The sequence below is a fragment of the Aythya ferina genome (genome assembly GCF_964211825.1).
Source record: "Aythya ferina genome assembly, chromosome: 3".
Taxonomy (NCBI): Eukaryota; Metazoa; Chordata; class Aves; order Anseriformes; family Anatidae; genus Aythya; species Aythya ferina.
In genome coordinates this window covers 79,284,232-79,305,700 of record NC_140298.1, presented here as the reverse complement: position 1 = coordinate 79,305,700, position 21,469 = coordinate 79,284,232, and the positions used below count along the sequence as shown (strand labels likewise).

The 21,469-nt window shown below is 36.5% G+C and overlaps 1 protein-coding gene and 1 long non-coding RNA gene across 3 annotated transcripts; one reads left to right on the top strand and one right to left on the bottom strand.

Annotated features, from left to right (window-relative positions):
• Window positions 1-5,965: 5,965 nt before the first annotated feature.
• On the bottom strand, window positions 5,966-12,564 carry CENPW (centromere protein W). Its single transcript, XM_084515925.1, has 3 exons — window positions 12,408-12,564; window positions 8,650-8,763; window positions 5,966-7,019 (listed from the first exon to the last, which is right to left on the bottom strand). The coding sequence occupies exons 1-3, from the start codon at window positions 12,495-12,497 to the stop codon at window positions 6,993-6,995; spliced, it is 231 nt and encodes a 76-aa protein (XP_084372051.1). The 5' UTR covers window positions 12,498-12,564; the 3' UTR covers window positions 5,966-6,992.
• Window positions 12,565-12,704: 140 nt separating this feature from the next.
• On the top strand, window positions 12,705-21,121 carry LOC311433914. 2 transcript variants are annotated; one of them, XR_014691053.1, is made up of 4 exons: window positions 12,705-13,071; window positions 15,094-15,182; window positions 16,524-19,019; window positions 19,904-21,121. It is a non-coding gene; the product is annotated as an uncharacterized lncRNA (long non-coding RNA). The 2 variants fall into 2 exon arrangements; XR_014691054.1 differs by having other exon boundaries at window positions 16,524-21,121.
• The last annotated feature ends 348 nt before the right edge of the window (window positions 21,122-21,469 follow it).

The window sequence follows — 21,469 nt, the reverse complement described above, 5'->3', positions numbered from 1 at the left end:
TTAGGGCTACTAGTTCCTGTGTTTGGTTCCTCCCTGAACACTTACTTTTTTGGGGAACATTTTGTATTTGGATTTTACTTGAAATTTAGGATAAGTAAAGCAAACAAAATAAAATATACTAATGTTAATAAAAACACAGAAAAGCTACAGGTAAGAAATAGGTTTTAAAAATAAATAAATAAATAAATTATCCAGGTTAGACCTACTGTAGAATTATGTGGAAAGGCACCAAGGTCTTTCCAGTACTGATGTCCAAAGAAATTCCCTTAGATGTTATGGATACAGCAGTAAATCTCCCAAGATCCGGATATTTGCCCAGAGCAGCTCCTTACACAGCACACCATATCTAGCAGGAGAGCACACTCCTCAGGGCTATGACAGGTGTGACCAGGGGAAGTCACACATTTCAGCTTGATGGTGAGATTATTCTCTTGCACATGTATCTTCCAGAATTTTGGGAAATTCATTTGCAAAGCATTATATATATTTAAAACAATACTAGTGATACGGTTAAGACTTTTTACCTTTTTTTTTTTTTCTCTCTTCATATTTGGAACCATTCCTAGCCAACTGTTCCATCTCTCTTTCTCATTTTATAAACTTCAGTCAAACAGAGGAAAAGAAAGCTTCACCTGGCTGTTGATGGCTCTTTTAAAGCTCTTTCCTTAAATTCTCTTGAACTCAGTATACATTTCAAAGCCAACAAACTGCTGAAGGATTCTTGTACTAACTACAGTACCTATTCATCAAGTTAACCATCTTTGGTAACTTTCCCTTTCTTTCTTCAAAAAAAAAAAAAAAACATGAGCAGTGGTGAAATAGGGATTCTCATTCTGAATATCCGCAGACTAATCTGACATATACACTAATCTACGTAAAACATTTATAGATGAACAACCTATTGCTCATCAATAGTATTCAAACACTTAAATGGGAAATGCATTTTTGCCCAAATTCCTATAAATAATGGGAATGTGCCTTCAAATAAAATTGATAGCTATTTTATTAACTTGGCATTTTTAAATGCTGTAGCTGCCCTAATATAACACATCATTATGTTCTCCATTCTTATCAAGAAAAGGAAAACAATAAAGAAAATCAAGGTGAATTTCTGAAAATCATTTAAGTTAATTTTGATGTACTGTCATATATTTTTCAAAATTTTATTCATTATGGAAGAGTTTATGTTAAAGTTCTTAAAGCATGCAAGATGAATTTCTTTTGTCCACTTCTGATTTGAATTTTCAATGTTTATTCAAATGATTTTGTGGAAAAACCTTCATAAAAAGGCAACAGGAAAAGTATTGTCAAAATTAATTACCGTGTGGAACACCAATGACAACTTAGGAAGATAACCCATATCCCAGAAAAACTTAGTTAAGCTGAAGTTAAGGTTGAACAGACATAGCATTAACTTTATTGGAAAAAGTTTTAGAAGAGCACTGTTACTTAGACTACACGCAGAACACTGGCACCCTTCCCCAAACCCAAACCCTTTAAATTTGGAGAACATGTTAACCCACAAGTAAGCTTCAACCTGAAAAAATAAACTAGGAAAAAACAAATACTGGAAGATAGAAAGTGCAGTTAACGTTGGACAGGCAATTGTTTACTATGCCATGTGCCACCTTTCCTTTTTCCCTAACTGCTCCCCTCTCTTTTTTTAAATTAGGGTCTTTAATTTTTAGTTGCTATCCAACCTTCAGAAACTAATAAAATTTAAACAGTTCATAGATTTTGGAAACAACATTGTACACACAATTTTCTCTAAAGAGTAAAAAAGGAATAAAGAACATAGGTGTGTTTAAATAATCCATCATCAGTATGTAAACTTCAGCTTTTATCCTGAGTACCCTCAAACAGCTGGGACTAAAGGCTTCCTTGTAGTAATGTTTCTGCTTAGCTTATGCAATAAAATTTCAAAAACTGGTTTACACGTTATGTAAATGTTTTCCTTGACCTGGTTTATTTATAAAACTTGCTCAAATCTCACTATAACTGATTTCAGTTATATAACCTAATCTGTGTGTACTTACCTGATGAAGTTAAACAGATTAAAAATACACATTAGGCTGTCAACTTTAAAGATTAGTACAAATACAGTTAGACCGATTTAAACCTGATGTAAGGAGTTAAATGTGGCTAATCCAGCTGTATTCCTTATTACATTTATTTGGAAGTGTTTCCCCTTTATGATTTTTTATTCAGGATCTGTTCAGTTGCCAAAATACGTATCTTTCTGTGCCTTCTGCACACATGAAACAAAATATGAGTCTGTTCCTGCAGAAGTTGAAAGAGCTTGACCTGTGCAGTGCTAGGAGGCTAAGAGCAAGCCATTCCTGTAGGAAGTGCCCCTGGTTTACATTAACCACTTCAATCACAACAGCACTTACCTTGTAGTAAGGCTGTTGTCTACATTTCCTTTGTAAACCAGATGTAATTTTCAGAATGTCTTGGTGGCCTTACCTGTATTCTTCTACACTCTGCCTATTTGCCATCCACTGAAACTATCCCTGCAGGAAAGACCCTCTCAGTAAGAAACCTGATCTTACAGATATCAAATGACCTGAACAGGTCTTTCAGCCGTTTGCTCAGGATAACATTAATATCCCAGTCCACAGCAGAATATTTTGTACCAAAACCTGTGTGAATTTGAAGAGTGTGGACTGCAAAGAAAACGTTGTATCCTCGCCATTGTTAACCAAATAGCAACTGAATGAATTCCAACTGACCAAATACACAGAATTGAGAGCTGTCAGGTGAAAAAGCTCCTCATTGTCTTCCTCAAAGTTACTGTTTTTTATTTAGTGCAACAAAAATGCTAGCAGGATCTTTTCACCCTAGATCTAAAACTACTCAGTCTGAAAGTCTGAGACAGTGTGAAGAACTTAAACTTGGCATAAAGTTTACAGCTGTGGAAAAAGGGGTTTTGTTTTACTGTAATCAGCATTTTTACGTGAAATACCAGTCACACCTTCTAAATATATACTTATAATCATGTCACCTCAAAAAACTATGTATTTAGTAGTTATGATGGCCTATCATTAGTTGTTCCAAGGTGATGAAAGGCTAATAGAAGGTTAACTGAATCAGCAACTCAACCAATACTAGCTATACGTTTAAATTTAAGGTTGCTATATGTATAATGTCCTGTAAATACTTCCTGCATTAAACTGCCTATAAAACATGCCAGCTTCTAAAATGAAGCTGCTGTACAAATAACTATAGACCTGTAACTGAGTCAGAAAATTATCTAATGCTGCAACATTGAGCTTTGAGAATAATCTTCAAGATCCATTAAAGCCTTACATATATTTTACCTTCTCAGTACAAATCACCCTTTTCTGAGGTAAAAGAATTATTTATTTATTTAACTTTAATTGCCCTGCATGTGTCAGCAGTGCAGGATTGGTAGTCTTCAAAAAAATATCAGGAAACATCATAAATATATTTTTAGTAAGGATAAACACTTTATCTTAATGGGATGTTACTGCAAGGGAGAAAAAGACAATTTTTGCTCTATCCCCACCTTATGGCTAGAAAATGAATTTTCCTATTACAGTACACATTTCTGTCTTGGGTTTATGTACCCTTTATTTTATCTTTATAGCCAAAGAATACTTACTATTTGTATTTTGCAACTTAATATTGGCAACCATGCACTCCTCTGTTTATAACAGTAATTATGGTCCAAGGCATGTGTGCTCTCCAGCACCTGTGATTTCCTGAATCAAAACAGCAGACGATGTTCCAACATAAGTTTGTGTTCAAATGGCAAGGTGATTATTTGGTCCCTCATCCACAAAAGTATAGAGGCTCATATATTGCTGTTGGTTCCATTAAGAGTTAAACAGCTAGATCTTAGTCTGGAGAAGAGGTTGCTCAGGGGAGACCTTACTGCTCTCCACAGCTATCTGAAAGGAAGCTGGGGGTTGGCCTCTTTTTGCAGGTGACTAGCAATAGAACAAAAGAGAATGGCCTCAAGTTGCACCAGGAATGTTGAGATTAGAAATCAGGAGACATTTCCTCTCAGAAAAAGCAGTCAGGCTTTGGAACGGGTTGCCCAGGGAAGTGGTGGAGTTGGAGTCACCGTCCCTGGGGATGTTTAAGGAAGGGTTGGAAGTGGTGCTTATGGGCATGGTTTAGTGGGTGACATTGGTGGTAGGGGGATGGTTGGACCAGATGACCTCTGAGGTCTTTTCCAACCATAATGATTTTATGATCTCTCTACAGATCTAACCTTTGTTGATATACCATTCATGATACTCATACTTTTATATTCTGTAGTTTTAAACCTAATAATCAGGCGACTTACATGCTGTGGTACTGCCTCATTCACTTGTGAATAAGCCCACTGGCTAAGGGGGCTATGTTAGCTGGTTTGTAACATGAAATAAAACACGCAAGCCACCAGAACTTCTGCCACATTTCTCCCTTGCTTCATTTTATCTTTTCCCTCTGTCAACTGTCATAGTAATGGTGTGAGTGTCTGTTATTTATCTCCTTCCCAAAATACCTTGAATCCTACCTTTGAAACCACAGAAAATTCAAATAGTGAAGTCTCAAACACTGAATTTCTCAAGGAAATTTCATCACTACTGAAAACTATTGAGTAGAAGAAATCCTAATAATGTATCTACATAGCTCTTCGCTTTTTCCTCCCAATGGCAGAGAAACCTCACAGGAACTCAAACAAGTACATGCAGAGCCCAGTGTCATTAGACCTTCTACCACAAATCCAGTTGAAAAAGACAGTTTCTAAAACTATGTTTTAATGCTTTGTAATTAACCACCTGAGATCCGCTGACACAAAAGATAATACTTAACTATATCCCCCAAGGTTATAGTAATTGGAAGTGTCTGGGGGTATTCAAACACTGCTGTAAGGAGATTTTATTCTAAAATGAGGGAAACACATGAAGGTGTAGAGAAATGCTGCCAAATACGAATACAATTAGCCTTATAGGGAATATTGAAGAACTTACTAGGAAGACATAATAGTCTTCTGATTAAGCAGTCAGAAATATACACATCAACCGCCGTAATTTTCAGTGAGAATTTAAGAGATAAACATGAACACCTGCTGAGGTATATGTCTACTGAATACCTGCCTGCTTCAGAGTACTACCAATCTAGTTTTGACCCAAATTTCTCAGGGCTTGTAGAAAAGCATCCCACTCCCACAACAAAAAGAATTGTAGCCATGAACAGAGAAAAAAAAGAAATATTTAAAGAAAACACATATGGATGGCTAGTTTTAGGCCTTGTCTCCCTTCCCCAGTTGCAGATTATCATCCATCTATTACTCAAGAATGAGAACATTAGACTAAGCCTGAGTGGATCTTTCTCCTATGCAAATCAAAGAAGAAGTTAAAGTCAAATCAAAACAAGTTCCAAAAGAAGCAAGACAGCACTCAGACATCTGTTCAATGAGGAAAGGTATGTGGTTATATAAGACTGTTGTAAGAGAATACTTCAGGGAACAAAATAACTGAAAACAGCTCTAAGAAAATCTAGTGTTTCAAAAAACTTAAGTTGCGGAGAGTAATTAAAAAGTAAAATATAAATACTTAATCAGATCTCTCATTCCTGAGAACGTACTTCAGATCATTAAGTCAAAATATCCTCTATACATGTATGTTTTCAGCTTTCTTTGTTGATTCCAGGGGAGTAAGAGAAGAAAAGGCAGAAAAAGGAATCGTCAACCTTCATAAGAAGCAGACTGAACTAAGCCGTATGAGTTAAGTAACGCAGAATACACATCCTTCCTTTCTGCATACCGTAAAAGGACTTTTCTTGGGTTGTACAAGATTTTAAGAAGGGCACGGACGTGATACAAAATTTGAAGTTCTGGCATTGTTACAAATTCTTTAGACTACAAAAAAAAACAAACTTATGAAATACATTTTTTTTGCTAAGTTTGTGGAATATACTCTGTAATGTGTAAAACAAACTACTCGCATAACATTGCAAAAAAATCTTTATTTAGAGAATAGCTCACTGTGCATATTATCTACAAAACAGTATTATCAGCTCAAACAGCAAGATTCAACTATCTTTACAAAAAAGATTAACTAAGCAAAGTGTTCAGAAACTGCTTTAAAATATCAAATCAAGAATAGCATATGGATTTTAATTAAAATATATATTTTTATATAATGCACACTTCCAGACTTCTGACAAGTTAGGATGACATTTAAAAGTGGGAAGGTGGTAGTTCAGCATTCATGTCAACTTATCTTCACTGTTTGTACAGGGTCTAACTTCAAGAACATTAGTTCTGCCTGATACTTCCCTTACCCCCCCCCAACATGCATCTGTCCACAGCAACCGTATCAGAGCCCAACTTGTCTCATGTAGCACATTAAAAAAATAGACCAGGTTTAACATTTCAAAGCACGATTTCTAAATACAAAGTGTAGTCTTCCTGCAGAACCCAGAAGCATTAGCCTACAATTCAGTCATTTAAAAATATTAAGACATTTATAAATAAAACAAAGCCAAGGTACTTTACTAGCTTCTAGAGCAGTTATTTTGAAAGCCAAGAGTTTGTTTAGCTAGTAAAATCTGCTCTGAATTGCATAACCTATAATGGACTTAGTGAAACTTGCATTTTTATTACTGCTCTCATTACAAAGTTTTACACTTATGATTAAAAGTTACACACTGTACCTGAAGAGTGAGTATGGTATGGTCATTCTTCCATTCTTATGGAGGAAATAAGCTACAAAAAAGGTCTTAAATGACCATTTACTATCATTTATAGGTGACATTTTAAAATTATGCATGAAGTGAGTGAATGTATTACATTGTGTGTGCATATAATAATTTTTTTTTTTAAAGAAAAAAAAGAAGCAGCAAGATATTCAGAGTCAGGAGACAGACATCAGTAAAACGAAGTACTTCCAGAAGCGCAAAGCTGACTCACAGGATCTCAACAGTCAGTAAGAAAACACAGAGAAACATGCTTTGAAATTCCATTGCTCTGTTTTCTAGCCTCTGCTTCTCTTTAAAATAACCTGCAAAAAAAAAAAGTATATTTATCACTGCTTATATACTGTATTAGGTATTACAATCCAGGCAGCACTACAAAGTTCCAAAACACTAGGATACTCAGACCAACTATTCATTGTGCCAAACAATCTGTTTCCAACAGTAGAATGACCAACGGTAGTAGTCAAAGGAAAAGGACAGGAATAAAGCAAAGGCATACAGAAGTATGCTGTACCAGAAAACATTAAAAGAACGCTCATAACCAAGAACTTAGTAAAATAAAACTTTTTTTTTTTTTTAATTGACTGTCGAGAAATGGCAATAGCTCTCTCAGGCCCTCAGCAGACTCCTTGAAGCTCTTATTCCATTAGACGTAGACAAAAAGAAATAACTAAGACTTGCAATTACACAGCTGCTATGCTCAGCTTTTGTTTGCAATGCCTTGCTTCTTTCTATATCAAGAGTGCCCAGACCCTTGGAAGGACATTTTTTGGTTTGGAGATTAAGTTGAAAAATGAAATTCAAAGCTCAAGTGGGACCATTTAAGTGTTAACATTATTAAAATAAAGGCAGTTTTTCATTTCTTCTCATCTTAAGAAAAAACAAATGGAACACAAAAATGTTCAAATAACGTTAAGATTACAGTTAAAAAGAAATTACAAATGTATAAGATTCCAACTGTAACATTAACTTGGCTACCCTACGCATCCTGTATGTATCTCTGTTACTATAGTAATAGAAGCTATCAAACTAAACATTTTGCCAGAGGAAAAAAAAAAAAGACTGAAGATAAACAGAAGCCACAGGACCAAAAAATCAGATACCACTGTGTTTTACTCTTCCAATTCACACAGCAGTAGTGGGTGGTTGAACAGATAAACCTGCACATTAGAGAGATCAAGCTCCCTCATGAAACAGAGGTAAAGCTGTCATATCCCACCAAGTGAAATGAGCTGCAAGAATCTGCTTATGAGTGTTATCAGACTAAGGTAAGAACTGAAGGTGCAAATATATGAACTATTCCTCATTTGCTCCATAAAGCTTCTTTTATGTTACTGCAGTTAAGATAGCCTGCTTCCTTGACAGGATATCATCTGAAGTAAGAATCCTCCAATTTTGGAACTTACTCCTATTCCCTGCCTGCCAGAGTCCAGACTTCTTTTACCCATCCCAAAGCCATGACACTGAATGGCAAAACAAATTTTAGTTTTGCTAGTCACAGGTGTTCATAGGCAAATGTAAACTCCTACTACCCATTGAAGTCAGACATGCTCACCAAAGCAGCAGGGAGCTATAGGACCACACAGTCCTATAGCACAGAGTACTTAACTCGTTGCCAGTGCCATGCTAGTCACAGCCACAGTTTTCAGCCCACAGATGTGTGTTGGTAGACCTCTGCATAGACAAACCCACGTATTGAACTATGAATTTAAACATGGAATAGCCAAGTAAAAATAGAACTATATTTAACAGGGCAGAGCAAATTAATTTGATGCCTTGGTACCATTTTTGCAAGTTTTAGACTGTAAGTGAAAACATTAACTATCTAGTTACCAACTAGTATGAAAACATACTATGACAGGAAACTTTTGTATATGCTCTCATAATACATTTTGCATTGAACAGAAGAGAAAAATACTACAAATGCTTTATTACCTTTGCTGCAGCTATAGTATGCTCAGGTTTAATTGTTTTACTTTTGTTCTCAAAAGCATTTGTCCTGGCTTCTTCTGCTAGCCGATGGAGAAACATTAAGAAGTTCAAATGTACCTTTAAAAGAAGAGAAATAAAATCAGGGAGAATTCAGACTTCTCATGCACTGTTTTGTTAGAGATTCATTATTTGAGACAGAGGATTCCTATATTAGACTGCTTCCAAAATCATGAAGGGTGTTCCTAGGAAGACAGAGTATCACTTGGGTCAAATCCTAATAGATGCCCATGACATTCCGTACTGCAAGACTCTTGTAAATACTTAAGATTATTATATTTAAATTGTAAGAGTGCTGTAGAAGTGATCATACAGACATCTTACAGAAATAAAAAATTTGGTTTACATTATATTTTATTACAAAAGAAAAAAAAAAAAAAGCTTGCTAAACAAAAGTATCAAGCAGAGAATGAGAAAACATCTTGCTTACTAGCAGATACAATCAGCTTTCAGTGACTAGAACAGTCAGACTGTTAACGAACAGCAAATTCATCCCTGCCTTATCACCAAATGGGCCATAGACAAGTTCAAGGACTCCTGCCCTTTTCCAGGGCAAAGGAGCATTGACATTAATTTCTCCAGCACAAGTAACTCCCCACTGTCAGGAGTTTCCTTTCTTTTATTCCCAGCTCATCACTTACTTAACCTTCCTACATGAAAAGAGCTGGTAGGTCAATATGTTGGTTCAATACAAGATCCTGCTATGTTCAATACAGGAGCGGCAAGAATTTCAACATTCAAAATACCGTTACAACTTGTACCAAAAACTGCCATCAAAAACACCCCCGTGTAGTAACGAATCTACAGTGCAAATCCCTAGCGTTATACAGCCATTATGTCAAGTATTTTAATAGTTCAGCCTGAACATTGGAAACTGCACATTTTGTAAATTAAGCCTTCAAACAATATTAACTTTGCTATGTGAAGCATATTAAATACTTCTTCAATCAAGAGCTCAAGAATATTATTAAAACATGAAAAATTTATTTATATGAATTAGGTGATATATTTGTTTTGCCATCATATCTTTCTAGACTGTAGATCAGCTAACAAGGAAAGTTACAATTTAGAATTTATGGGAAACAGCTTGGCAGGGCGCTTACAGCAGAAGCAATCTGCAGGCATTTTAACGTTCATATGACAAAACTCAATTCCTTTTAAAACTGCTGAAGTAAAGGAATGTCACTGTGCAATACATACAACTATATTATTGTATTTGGAAGCACCTACTACACAAGAAGCAGATGCTACTGCAGGTTTACTTAGCAAAATATCAAAACAAGTTTTAACCTATTAATTTCTGCATGAGGAAGTTATCTCTGAAGAAAATCTGTAGTGGCACTGAGATAGTGTTAAACACTATACTTCTCATTATTAGACTTACAAACATAAAAGGTTAGATTTCTGGGAACAACCTGGAGAAGGAGAGCAATGGGGAACAAAAACTTGCCATAGTTTCATGTCCTCTTGCTGAGACACCTAAATACAAAATTGCAAATTTTAAAACTGCCTTTAAAAAAATGCATCTTCTTAGACTCATTGCACCTATGTTTTCCTACTTTCAAAGGGAATTACTCTGTGTTCCCCAAACTCCTATCAACTTAAAAGAAACAGTCAGATGAGTAAAGTCAGAGCATTCCACAACAGAGCACGTTAATAAATATTTCAGATTATTCAATATTTATATAGCTTCCATTTAAGGAAATAGAGAAAGGCTAATGAAAGGTGTAATAGTGGACTACCATCCATGTGACAGCTACTGACAAGTACTTATGTGATGCCACACCTGTTTAAAGCCATTGCTTCACTACGGATCAGATTATTGTCCCTCAGCATATGACTTCAATAGTTTTGAACTACTTACAAGAAAAAAAATCTTACACAACAGTATATTTATTTTCCATAACAGAAAGGTTGGAAACTATTAAGAATAAAAGAAAAACATGTAACACTGCTTGCTGACCAACTTCCACACATCTGTTGGGCAGAACTAATGAACGATAGTGGCAAGCTCCCTCATTTTGCTTTGCTGCCACATTAACAATTTATTAGATAAATAACTTGCCTTCAATTAGATATCTACGTCTACTCATTAGATTCTATGCCCATAATAAAAACAGAAGTGCTCATTCATACTTCAAGCCCATTCTGCAATATAAAAACAAACCTGCACTTCTAGCATAAAAAAGCAGCTGAGTGCTTTCCTTCTGTAATTCCAAGCTAGAACACAGTTCACACTGCTCTTACATCTCAACCTCATCACTGAAGTCCTTCACCTATTTTCAAGGAGGTAAATTATTGATTTCTAGGCAAATTGAACAAACCACAGCACTAGTCTTTTCTCTTCACTTAAAAATATTGTCACATTCCTTCTATAAAACAGCTTCTTGGGAAATTTATAAGCTACACTGTGTATAGAGAAGGATGTTAACACTTAGAAAATAGGTTCTGGCAAAGCTTCAAAGCGCAGAAAGAGACTTGAAGAAGAGAACCTGAAAGGGGAAAGAAGAGATTCAGTTCAAATATTTAACAAAAATGTTTGTATTTTTATGACTGATCTTTCAAACTTCTTACGAACAATCATTGAAGATGACATTTGCTTACTGAAGAGCCAAGAAAAAAAGTAAATAACCAGATTATATCACAAAACAGGCAGGTATACCACCTCCTTGCTGGACTTAGTACTACAATGCATTCAAAGAAAGCCTTAACCATTCGGGAAAATACCCCTGAAAATGAAATAGCTGACTCTCTCATTTCCCTGCAGAAGACAAACAGCCTGTTCAAAATGTATATGGTTTAGTCTTGTTAAAAGAATTAGTATATAAATTTCCAAAGTATGCAGATGAATCACTCTTACAAAATTTGTAGGGAATGTGTAGGAGAGAAGCTAAAGCTTTGCTGGAGAAAGGCTGGAAAAAACTCTCATAACTTGTTGCTTTAACTACGTCAGCTGAACTTTTTTTTTTTCCCCAGAAAAAAAAAAAAAAAGATAAAACGCAGATAGAGTTTTGCTTATTTATTCACAGAAACAGAGAATGAAAGAGCTGCTAGCTATATGCCTGGTTGAAGATCTTGCACAATCAGCACCCCTGAACATTCCTGTTCAGAAAAAAGGTAAAACAAAAAGAAACCAAGCATCTTAACATTTAAAGGCCATTTAATTTCACATCACCAGAAGAGGTATTCTAAGCTTCCACTGGACTGTTAACATTTGTTTTGATCTCATCCTTTGTACTGGGATGAGTACTTGCATAACCATATTTTAAGCCAGACAAGATTGATATTGCTTGTTAGTTTTGATCAATTCAATTTGCTGATGGCCTTTGCAGCCCACAAAATGCTAGTGCCAGGATGAGGCAGCGATAGGGACTGATGGCCAAGGTTTAGAGGGATGTCCCACTTACCTCTTTTCAGACAGCCATGCTTCCTTGAAGCCAAATTAATATGACCGTGGAAACACAGACCAAGTGTCACTAACAACTATAAAAAACTATTAATGACTGCACAAGTTTGATTAGCTCCTACTGCATGATTAAGCTTTGAGTGGGTCTCAAACCACATTACAGCCGCGCCAGTTAAGCCAACTTAAAATAAACAAATAAATTACGCGCGGATACTGCCTCCCCCCCAACCCGCCCCTCCTTGCTCCCTTGCTGCCGCCGGGCCACTTCCGAGCCCCTCAGGCCTCTTTCCGCCCTCACCAGCAGGTCCCCGCCGGCGGCCAGGCGCAGCTGGGGCTTGTGGCTCCGGAGGAGGCCGCGCAGGGTGCCGCGGGGCGCGCCGCGCCTCATCCCGCCCGCACCGGCCCCGGTTCGAATCCGCCGCCCCGGCGCAGGCGCGCGCCCGCCGTGACGCACTTCCCAACGGCCCGGCCCGCCCCGCTGCCGTTAAACCGGCGGCCGCGCGTTGCCGTGGCGACCCCTTCGCAGCCTCCACACACAGAGAGTGCCCGAAACGGGGGGGGGCCGCGCAGGCCGCCGCAAAGGGCAAATAAATAAATAAATAAATAAATATGAGTTTGAAGCAGCCCTCTCACGAGTGTGACGGGATTTGTAGAGGAGGGGGGAGCCGTGGGGCGCTCGCTCGGTGCCTCAGCCGGATTCCCACCGTCACCCCCCACCGAAACGAGCCCGAGCGGTGGTCACCCGCACCCAGACAAAACGCTCAGAGAAGCGACTTCACAGCCCCAGGCACAAACACCCCGATTCCCCCGGCAGCCGCCCCTTCAAAGGGTCGCCCCGTCCCTCCCCGGCTGAAGGTTTCCCCGCAGGTTTCCCCGCAGCGGGGCCCCTGCAGCTTGGCACTCCCGGTCTGTTTGGACTCGGTGTACTTAAGTTGGAGAAAGGGTCAGGATTTCAGACGGAGGTATGGCGCTTTTCAGCGTATTTATTAGTGTTTTTTTTTTGTTTGTTTGTTTTGTTTTGTTTTCCTTGGCCTATGGGATGTTTGCAAGTTTAAACGTTAAGTCAGTAGGATAAATAAATTGCCTTTATTTTAATATGCGCACAATTGTCAAGTACCCAGATACAAGCGGTTTTTATTAAAGTGTGTTATTAGATCTGTAGGATTTGGTATTTTAGTTAATTTTGCAATACACACAAATGTGGTCCAAATAGAAGTATGATATCTGACAGCAGGAGAGAATTTTAGATTTGCCAGTTCATCATACTCCGTTGGGTATCATGCTTGTTCTTTCAGCTTTGACTGTCGCTTGTCATTAACCATCAACAGCAACGCAGATCCTAAAATCAGGGTCTTTTTTTTTTTTTTTTTTTTTTTTCTGTAAATGGATGAGCACACTAAAACATAGCTTCTTTTATTTTCTGCAGTTTAATAATGATCACAGTTACTGGCTCAGCAGAACTGACAGAAGTAAACATTTGTTTTGCCAGTTAACTAAATACATATGACTCAGGAGCTACACAGGCTCGTATTCTGTAAGACATACAGTCTACACATAGGAGCTTGCATTGGGATCGGCAATAATTCAGCATGTCAACAGATTCAGATCTACAGCTGGGATAAATCAGGAGTTCACTGGACCTTTCTTTAGCTGAGAATTGGGCCTTGCAATCTCGTATAGTCTGTAGGAAACTGGTACGGACAATCATTTTACAAACTGAATGAGATGCAAAACAACTCCACCATAAGTCTAAAGCATACATCGTATAAGTTTGCAACTCTGAAGTGACTTGCATAAAATGACAGATGCCGAGAATCAAGACTCATAACAATATCTCCAGTCATCTGTTAGCTATATGACCAATTTTGATTGAATAATAAAATCTATTATTAAGTCTAATACTGTTAGACTTTCATGGTTCTGATAGTTTTATATTTCTAATAGGCTATTCTTTGGTTTTAGCTATATAAAACAATGTTTTAAAATGCAGTCTCAAATCATACCAGATTTTCTTTCTCCTTATGTTTTGAAAAGCGTGACATTAATTACTGCAATTGAGAACAAAGAGGTCCAATGTAAAAATGCTAAATTATAGGTTCTGATCTACAGAAAGAACATAAGCTTCAACAGCTAAAATTTCTCCTTCCATATGTATTTTTAATTTATTCTCTTTATTGGTAAATATTTCTGTAAATATGATTTTTGAATAGTTTAATAGGAAAATTTTAGTACAAGAAAAAATTATAGTGCTGGACATAATGTATTGCAATGGACAAAATGATTTTACAAATTAAATTCCATAACAATCACTAAAGTTTAGATTATTTGATTTGTCTTAACATATGGATTAATAATAACATTGCAGTGAATCATAAAATAACTGTAAACTTACATTATGTTCCAATTTTGAACATAACTGTTTTCCTTTTTTATCTGATAGAATCTGTAATGTTCTGGTGTGATGCTATTATGAAGTACAATGTAAATGGCTAAAAGAATCATTCCAAATATATTTTAAATAAATTATTGAACTTGTGAAATTTGTTAATTTTGCCGTGCTCTTGCAGCCTTTAATAAAAGGCGATTCTGTACAAAATTGACATATTTTCATGCTTTGCGAGTTCAAAAATGTCGCAGTTTTGCATCCATTTACTACATGCAGCTACATTATTTTAAAGTAATGTTTCAAGAAGTTTAAGGATTTCACTTTTTAAACAATGGCAACTTTTAAACACGCTAGTTCATTTCATGAGCTGGACATGTTTCAGGGCTTCAGCTGCAGCACTGGATCTTCCCAGTTTTCCAGGAATACTGAGCTATATTTTATAACTAAATGCACCATCTGATACTGATGATGAGATTAGGAAAATTCAGCAGTTAAAATTCCACCATCCAGGTGTGACTTCTTCAAGAAAACAAACAGCCTTTGCAGCGTTTGAATCAAGGCAATTTCAGTAACATAGTTTTGTCACTTTTGCTTCCAGATTATGTGCGTTTCTGGAAAACAGCTTGATACATTTCAGTGACTAAGAAGAGGCCTAACTTGGGATCATCACTACTGAACTGCAAACAAGTAAACATTTTATTCTCTGTCTCTGTAAAGAAACAGATGAATTTAAAAACTAATTTCTGAATATCATACTTGCTTCAATTTAGAAGGTATTAACGGAGTGGGTAAAATTAAACTGAAGGGCAGTGTTTCCCTTCTGTTGTGAAGCTCTTATAAACCCATCTCAGCTTGCTAAAGTGGTTCTACCAACCTGTCCTTTATAACTATTAACTTAATTATTTTGTTTCTGGATTCTGACATTATCTTCAATCAGACTCTTCATCAGCTCTTCATCAATTCATTATTTTTGTCCCAAAGAATGCTGAAGAGCTACATTTTAATTGTGTGGTATCTTGAAATTAAGTCACATTTATAGATTCTTGCTAAGCCAAAGGTCCCTCAGTTTCTCCTCTAGCCAGATACTAACTGTTAGGTATTTTCTGGTGCTAATCCAGTTTCAGTGGCTGATGAAAGACTAAAAACATATCCTGGATATGAATGTCAGAACCTAAAATCTTTTGATGTTGTCTTCAGCGTTGAAAAGATCTGTCCAAAACCAGAACATAACAATTCAGCAGAAGTAAACTCTTCTATAATGTAGTTGATAGGCTTGATCATAGTGGTTGGAGGTACACAGACCTACTCTCCTGTTACACCTATATATTCTTTCTTTTGAATGCAGGATAATTCAGGTGTGGTTGAACCCTTTATTAGAGAAACAGAAAAAGAGAAAATACAAAGGAGAAAATTGTATGTTTTCTTATCTTCCGTGGAACTTAAGCTGATCTCCTGCTTGAGAAAGAAGGATGGAAATGGCAATTTTGACAAGCAGCTTTTTTCTTCTGGCTGTCACTATTTGTAATGTGGCAGTAATTGGATTGCAGTGGTAAATACTAGCAGCTCAAAGAGAAAGACAGTTCTAGCATAATTTATTTTTAAAAAATACTTTTTATTTAGCCTTGTTTCTATTTGTTTTCAGGCACAATGTTAAATAGTGAGAAATCAAAAAGACACAAAACCATAAAATAAATTTGAGAGTCACACTATTTGCTTATTTTAGGGTATACAATTTAAGCTTCAGTTTTTCAGGACATTCTGTATATCAGATCTCCTAAGGCTGTGTAGAGCCTGCCTAAAGTCAGTTGACTTCTGCACAGGTGAGAGACTGTCCATCAACCTGTTGTAGCTAGGGACTATGTTCATTAAAAAAAAAAAAAAAAGTAGTCACTCACCTTTAGAATTTTCTAATGGAATTAGGGAAAAAAAAAATAATCTCCAGATAGCCACTTTGATTGTGTTTTTGTAACTTCTGTTGTGACTTACAAATTTTAAGATTATTTATGTTTCACTCTCATATCTACTCAGGCAGACCCACCAATTTTATGCCAGTCATCCATCCTCCACCAAATTCCAGAAGGAGCAGTGTTATCATCTTCAGATGTCGTGCTTTCGAGGGCTACATACAAGCCAGAAGGGTCTTCAGGCACCTCTAGTCTGATCAACTAATCCAGATTTGCCAAGAAAAATACCACCTTCTCTGAGAAACTTTCACAAATTAACAAAATTCTGAAAAAAAATACTTATCAGCCTTCCAAAAAAGATATTTTATGCATATGTGTTATAAACAAAAAAGGAGAGCACAAAACTTAATGACATACCCTCAGATCTTTACTGAAAGCATGTCTAATTAACATAATTAATAGTAATGACCATCAATATAGAACTCAACGATTAATATCATTCAACTACCAACATTTCAATTACATTTATCATTTATCTTTTTTTTTTTTTTTTTTCTTTTCTGTCAGAAAGGTTTGATATAAAACAGCTTTTTCCTACCTCTTTGTTGATTTCCTTCAGGTTATGTACCATCTCAAATGCAGAATGGTATGATACAGAAAGGCCTGCTTAGCAATGCATCTTTCCATCTCTCTTCTGGCTTTGACTGCAGAGGAAAGTGGGTCATCCCAATTTGAGATATTAAACCCTGCACCAAAAAATAATCTCGCTGGTGTTCCTAATTGCCACTCATCCTCAGCCCCTCAATCCTAAAATAATGCAGGAACAAGTGATGAGGCTAGTGTAATGACAGATGTCCATTTCTTGCTTGGTACTGCATGTGTCTTGTGAATGCCCTGACACAACAGGACATACACGCGAGTTTACTAACATTAAAACCACTTAGCACCTAATCACAAAGTATATCTCAGGCCAAAAGTATAAATACAGTTAAATATTTATACTTTTTTAATCAGTCAACAGTAGGTGATAACCAATGGGATGTGTGCCTAGCAGATAATTTGCTGCAATACCCCTGATGATGGATTACAGCAAACTAAATTCAAAGAGTACAAAAATAAAGTGGGAGATAGGTTAGATTTCAGATGAAGTCAGTTGATTTCTAATAACTTAAATCCTGCTTTGTGTGCCAGAAGCCATAATGTTGTCATTATATACTGACTTGGTAGAAGAAAGAACAGCAGCAGTAGTGAAGCAAGAATTTGACTATCGACTTCCAGGTGCATGGAATAACTCTATGATACAATAGGAGTGGCCTTCAGTGCACAAAATACTCATGTACTATGCAGTCAATGAGACAGGGGAGGGAAAAAATAAATATTTTTCAGTTATTTCCATTTCCAATAAGGGAGTTTAAAAAAGAACGTTTCAAATAAAACAAATACTTCAGAGTAAATTGTAATCTGAATGTATTTTTTCAGGCAGATTTTCAGAAATGAAGAGGCTTTTATTGCATGCTAAAACAAACTTATAGTCACCTGAGAATAAGTAGTATAATTTACACAAAACAGTTTAGCACAAAAGGATCCTCAGTCAATGATCCAACTTCTTTAGTAAGCAGACATACAATCATTGGACTTCAAAATTATGTTAATAAATTAATGATCAAATATGAACTATCAAGAGTGAGATAGACATAATTCAAGTATTTTTTTTTTCCTGGGAAAAAAAAAAGGAATTGAAAATTTTAATGTCAGTTTTGTAATAGTAAAGAATAATCACCCTGGAGAACAAGAGAACTACTGTTTAGTTTCCTTTGTTACACTTGCATTCATTTTGAGTGCACAGAAATTTTCCTGAATATGACTATATGCCATGCCCTTTTCAAATTTGCAAACACACTTCTAAACAACAGCAAGAACTGAAAAATATAACACACACACACTAGAACTATTCCAGATTAGGATTGAGAATCAGTTATTTTCTAAAGGATCTAAATGAAAAATCTACAGATTAAAAAAATAAATAAAAATCTGCTGCTATATAAGCATAAAAGAAGGGAAAATACTTTATCAGAGAGTGTGGTAATATAGGAATTACTAAATAAGTTTTTCTTTCAGCTAGTTTTTTTTTTTATGTTCTCGTTGTTGTTTTGTTCTGTGTTTTGTTGTTGTTCGTTTTTTTCAAACAGCCTGCTATATAGGGGATAGACAGAGGATTCAAACATTAATTATCCATTGAGATAAAAATTCTGTTACTAGCTTAGAATCATTTTTACCTTGCGAGTACGATAACATTTGCAGATTCAAATTTGATTGGAAGTGGTAGTTTTCAGAGTGAAGGCTATTGTGTAAACTTCATGAATGTAAAACAACAGCAGTAAGTATTGCTTAAATAAATGTAACTTTGACCACAATTTTGTAAATAAACAACTGCTGATACGATCCTTTTCTTTTCCTACAGAACAAGCCTACTTTCTTCAAACAGTGCTTGACACAAAGAAAAACAGTGAGGGCGTAATGCTTCAGGTTAATAAAACTAAAAGATAGCAGCTGTAGCTGCCGCCTTGCACAGAGGCAAGATACTGCTCCCTGCTGTAAGAAACTGCTTTGGAGCCTTAATGTAAGAATAACCATTGTTTTCTGTGGAAAAGAGAAGCCATATCGATTTTTCTTCATTTACCCCAAACTGCTGTGTAAGCATGTTGTTACAACAGAAGTGTACGTTGAAGCACAGTAGCTATTAGAACTGTTTTAACAAATGGAAGTGACATACTATTTTTTCTAGAAACAATGATGCTGTCTACCTTGAGTATACATAGCATAACTTAACTACCACGAAGCCAAGAAAAAGTTCTGTTTGAAATTCACAACTCTTGCATCGTCACAGATCAATTATAACAAAACTAACCCAATAAAAACGCAGTGAATCATAACACAAATGCAAGATTTTTTGAAAGAATGTATTTTCAAGTTAGCTGACAGAATGCAAGTCAGCTCTAATGTGTAACTCTCACCTTTATCTGAGGTATTGCAGATATGCGTTTTGTATTTAGACTGCCTAGCATGAATGCTAAAAAAAATGTTATGCTTCATTTTGCACAGTGATGTTTTAAATAGTGAATAAGGTTGCTCTGATGTTTCTTAAACAAGTCCATTCACTTGAGTGTGGGCTCTGGCTCCTTAATATCACCAGTAAAGCACCAGCTCCTAGATGTACTATGGAATAGTTCCCTTAGATCCTATGGAGGACATAGGTAGCGTCAGACTGCTGTTATTTACCATCCTGATTTTACCCTGTACAAACCATTTACTGAATGCTGCCACTAAGCAATGCAGTGGTAAACATAAAAATGCTGCTCGGAGGCAGCTCTGCCTAAAATTTTGGTGGGTGTGTGCTATTCCATTTTTTTTTTGGTGCTAATACATTGATATTGAATCCTGTCCTGCTTTGAGCCAGGTGTGACAATATGGTTATATGTAACATCCTGATTTTTTTTCTCTCAGCATGTTTTTCAGACTGGTTTAAACATACATGCTGTTTTGAAAGATGTGTTTGCATCTCTCTGGAATTCTTCCCACCTTTTTCTGATGACATGGTGATGTCGCTAGGTCTGTGTCTGCTGCATTGTGAAAAGTATCCAGGAAGTGAACCATCGGGAGAAAAAGAAAAAAAAATAATCTTGTACAAGCATATGGGAAGCTGTGACTAGATGCTGTTGTTTTGGAGGTTTTCTACTGTAAATGTCATACAGTTGAAGGCCCATACTCATTGGTATGTTCAGCTGTTTTGCACTGCTTCAAGTAAGCAAAACAGCTGTAAACCTAGTTTAGCTCTCCAATTAAGCTGAATTTATGGCATCTTTACAATACCAGTGCACAACAAAGCAGCTGGAGACATCAAGTAATTCTGATCCGAGCAATCCCTTTTTAGGGCTTTATTTGGCATTCTTTAGTCAGGCAAAACTTTGCCAGTTTGCCTAAGATTAAATTTAGAGGCCTCTGAGAGGCCTCTGAAGATTAAACAAAATTATACCATAGAACACATGTTCATAAATGCATAGACTTTAGATGTTTCAGTGTAACATTATATTTTGAGCAGATTAATCCAATTTGGGTGCCTAGTGAACTCAGAACTCTCACTAATTTCTGTAATTACCAGGATTGCATCTTCATTAGTCTTTCCTCTTACATTGTTGTGTTTCATTTTTTTTCTGTTTTTGTTTGTTTGTTTGTTTGTTTTGTTTTTGTTTTTACAAAGAAGTAAATTGATTTTTCTTTCCAAAATAAATTTAATAATTGCATTCTGCCACAGTTCTTACACATGTGAATTCTATGTGTGGATGACAAATCTCTTTTTGTCCTTAGCTATAGAAGTCCTGAAATATGGTCCTGAAATATGGTCCTGAAATACCTGTTTAGAGAAAGCCACAGACATTAGTACGTTAATGTCAACTCCTTAGTGTTTTTCTTTACGATTGTCTGCTCAAAGGACAATTTGAAATAACTATTACTTTCTCTTTGCATCTGTTCTGTATTATGAGTCAGCTGCCTTGACCCAAACAGCAGAGCCTGCTTGTTCGTTCAGGGCGAGACTCCCCTTTTTGATCTCATAGGCAAGATTTGTACTAACAAATGTAACATTAGGGTTAGTCACAGGTCTGAGAGCAGGTACCTAAGGCTAAACTCTCTTCTCCCCCCGCCCAAAAAAAAAAAAAAAAAGAAGTGATCTGGTCAGTCCTGACTACTGGGCACAAACCAACAAACCCTGCTGTGTACCAATGTACCAGCCTCTGGACCATGTCCAGGAGCTGACTGGCAGAGTGCTTGTTGTCTGGGGCCAGAGCTGTGCCTGCTAGTCTCATGCTGCAAAGCAGAATAGTTGCTGCTGTTGTGTGCTGGTGTTTGTGCCTATACCTTCCTCAGTGTAGCATGCTGCACCTGTAGCTGTGCAGTAATGCAGTTACAATTGCATGGAAGCAGTGCATTTTCCAGTGAGGCAGCTAGTACTAAACAAGAAGTTGCAAGTCAAAAATAAACAGGCTCATCAGTCCAACTCAGCAAAGAATCCAT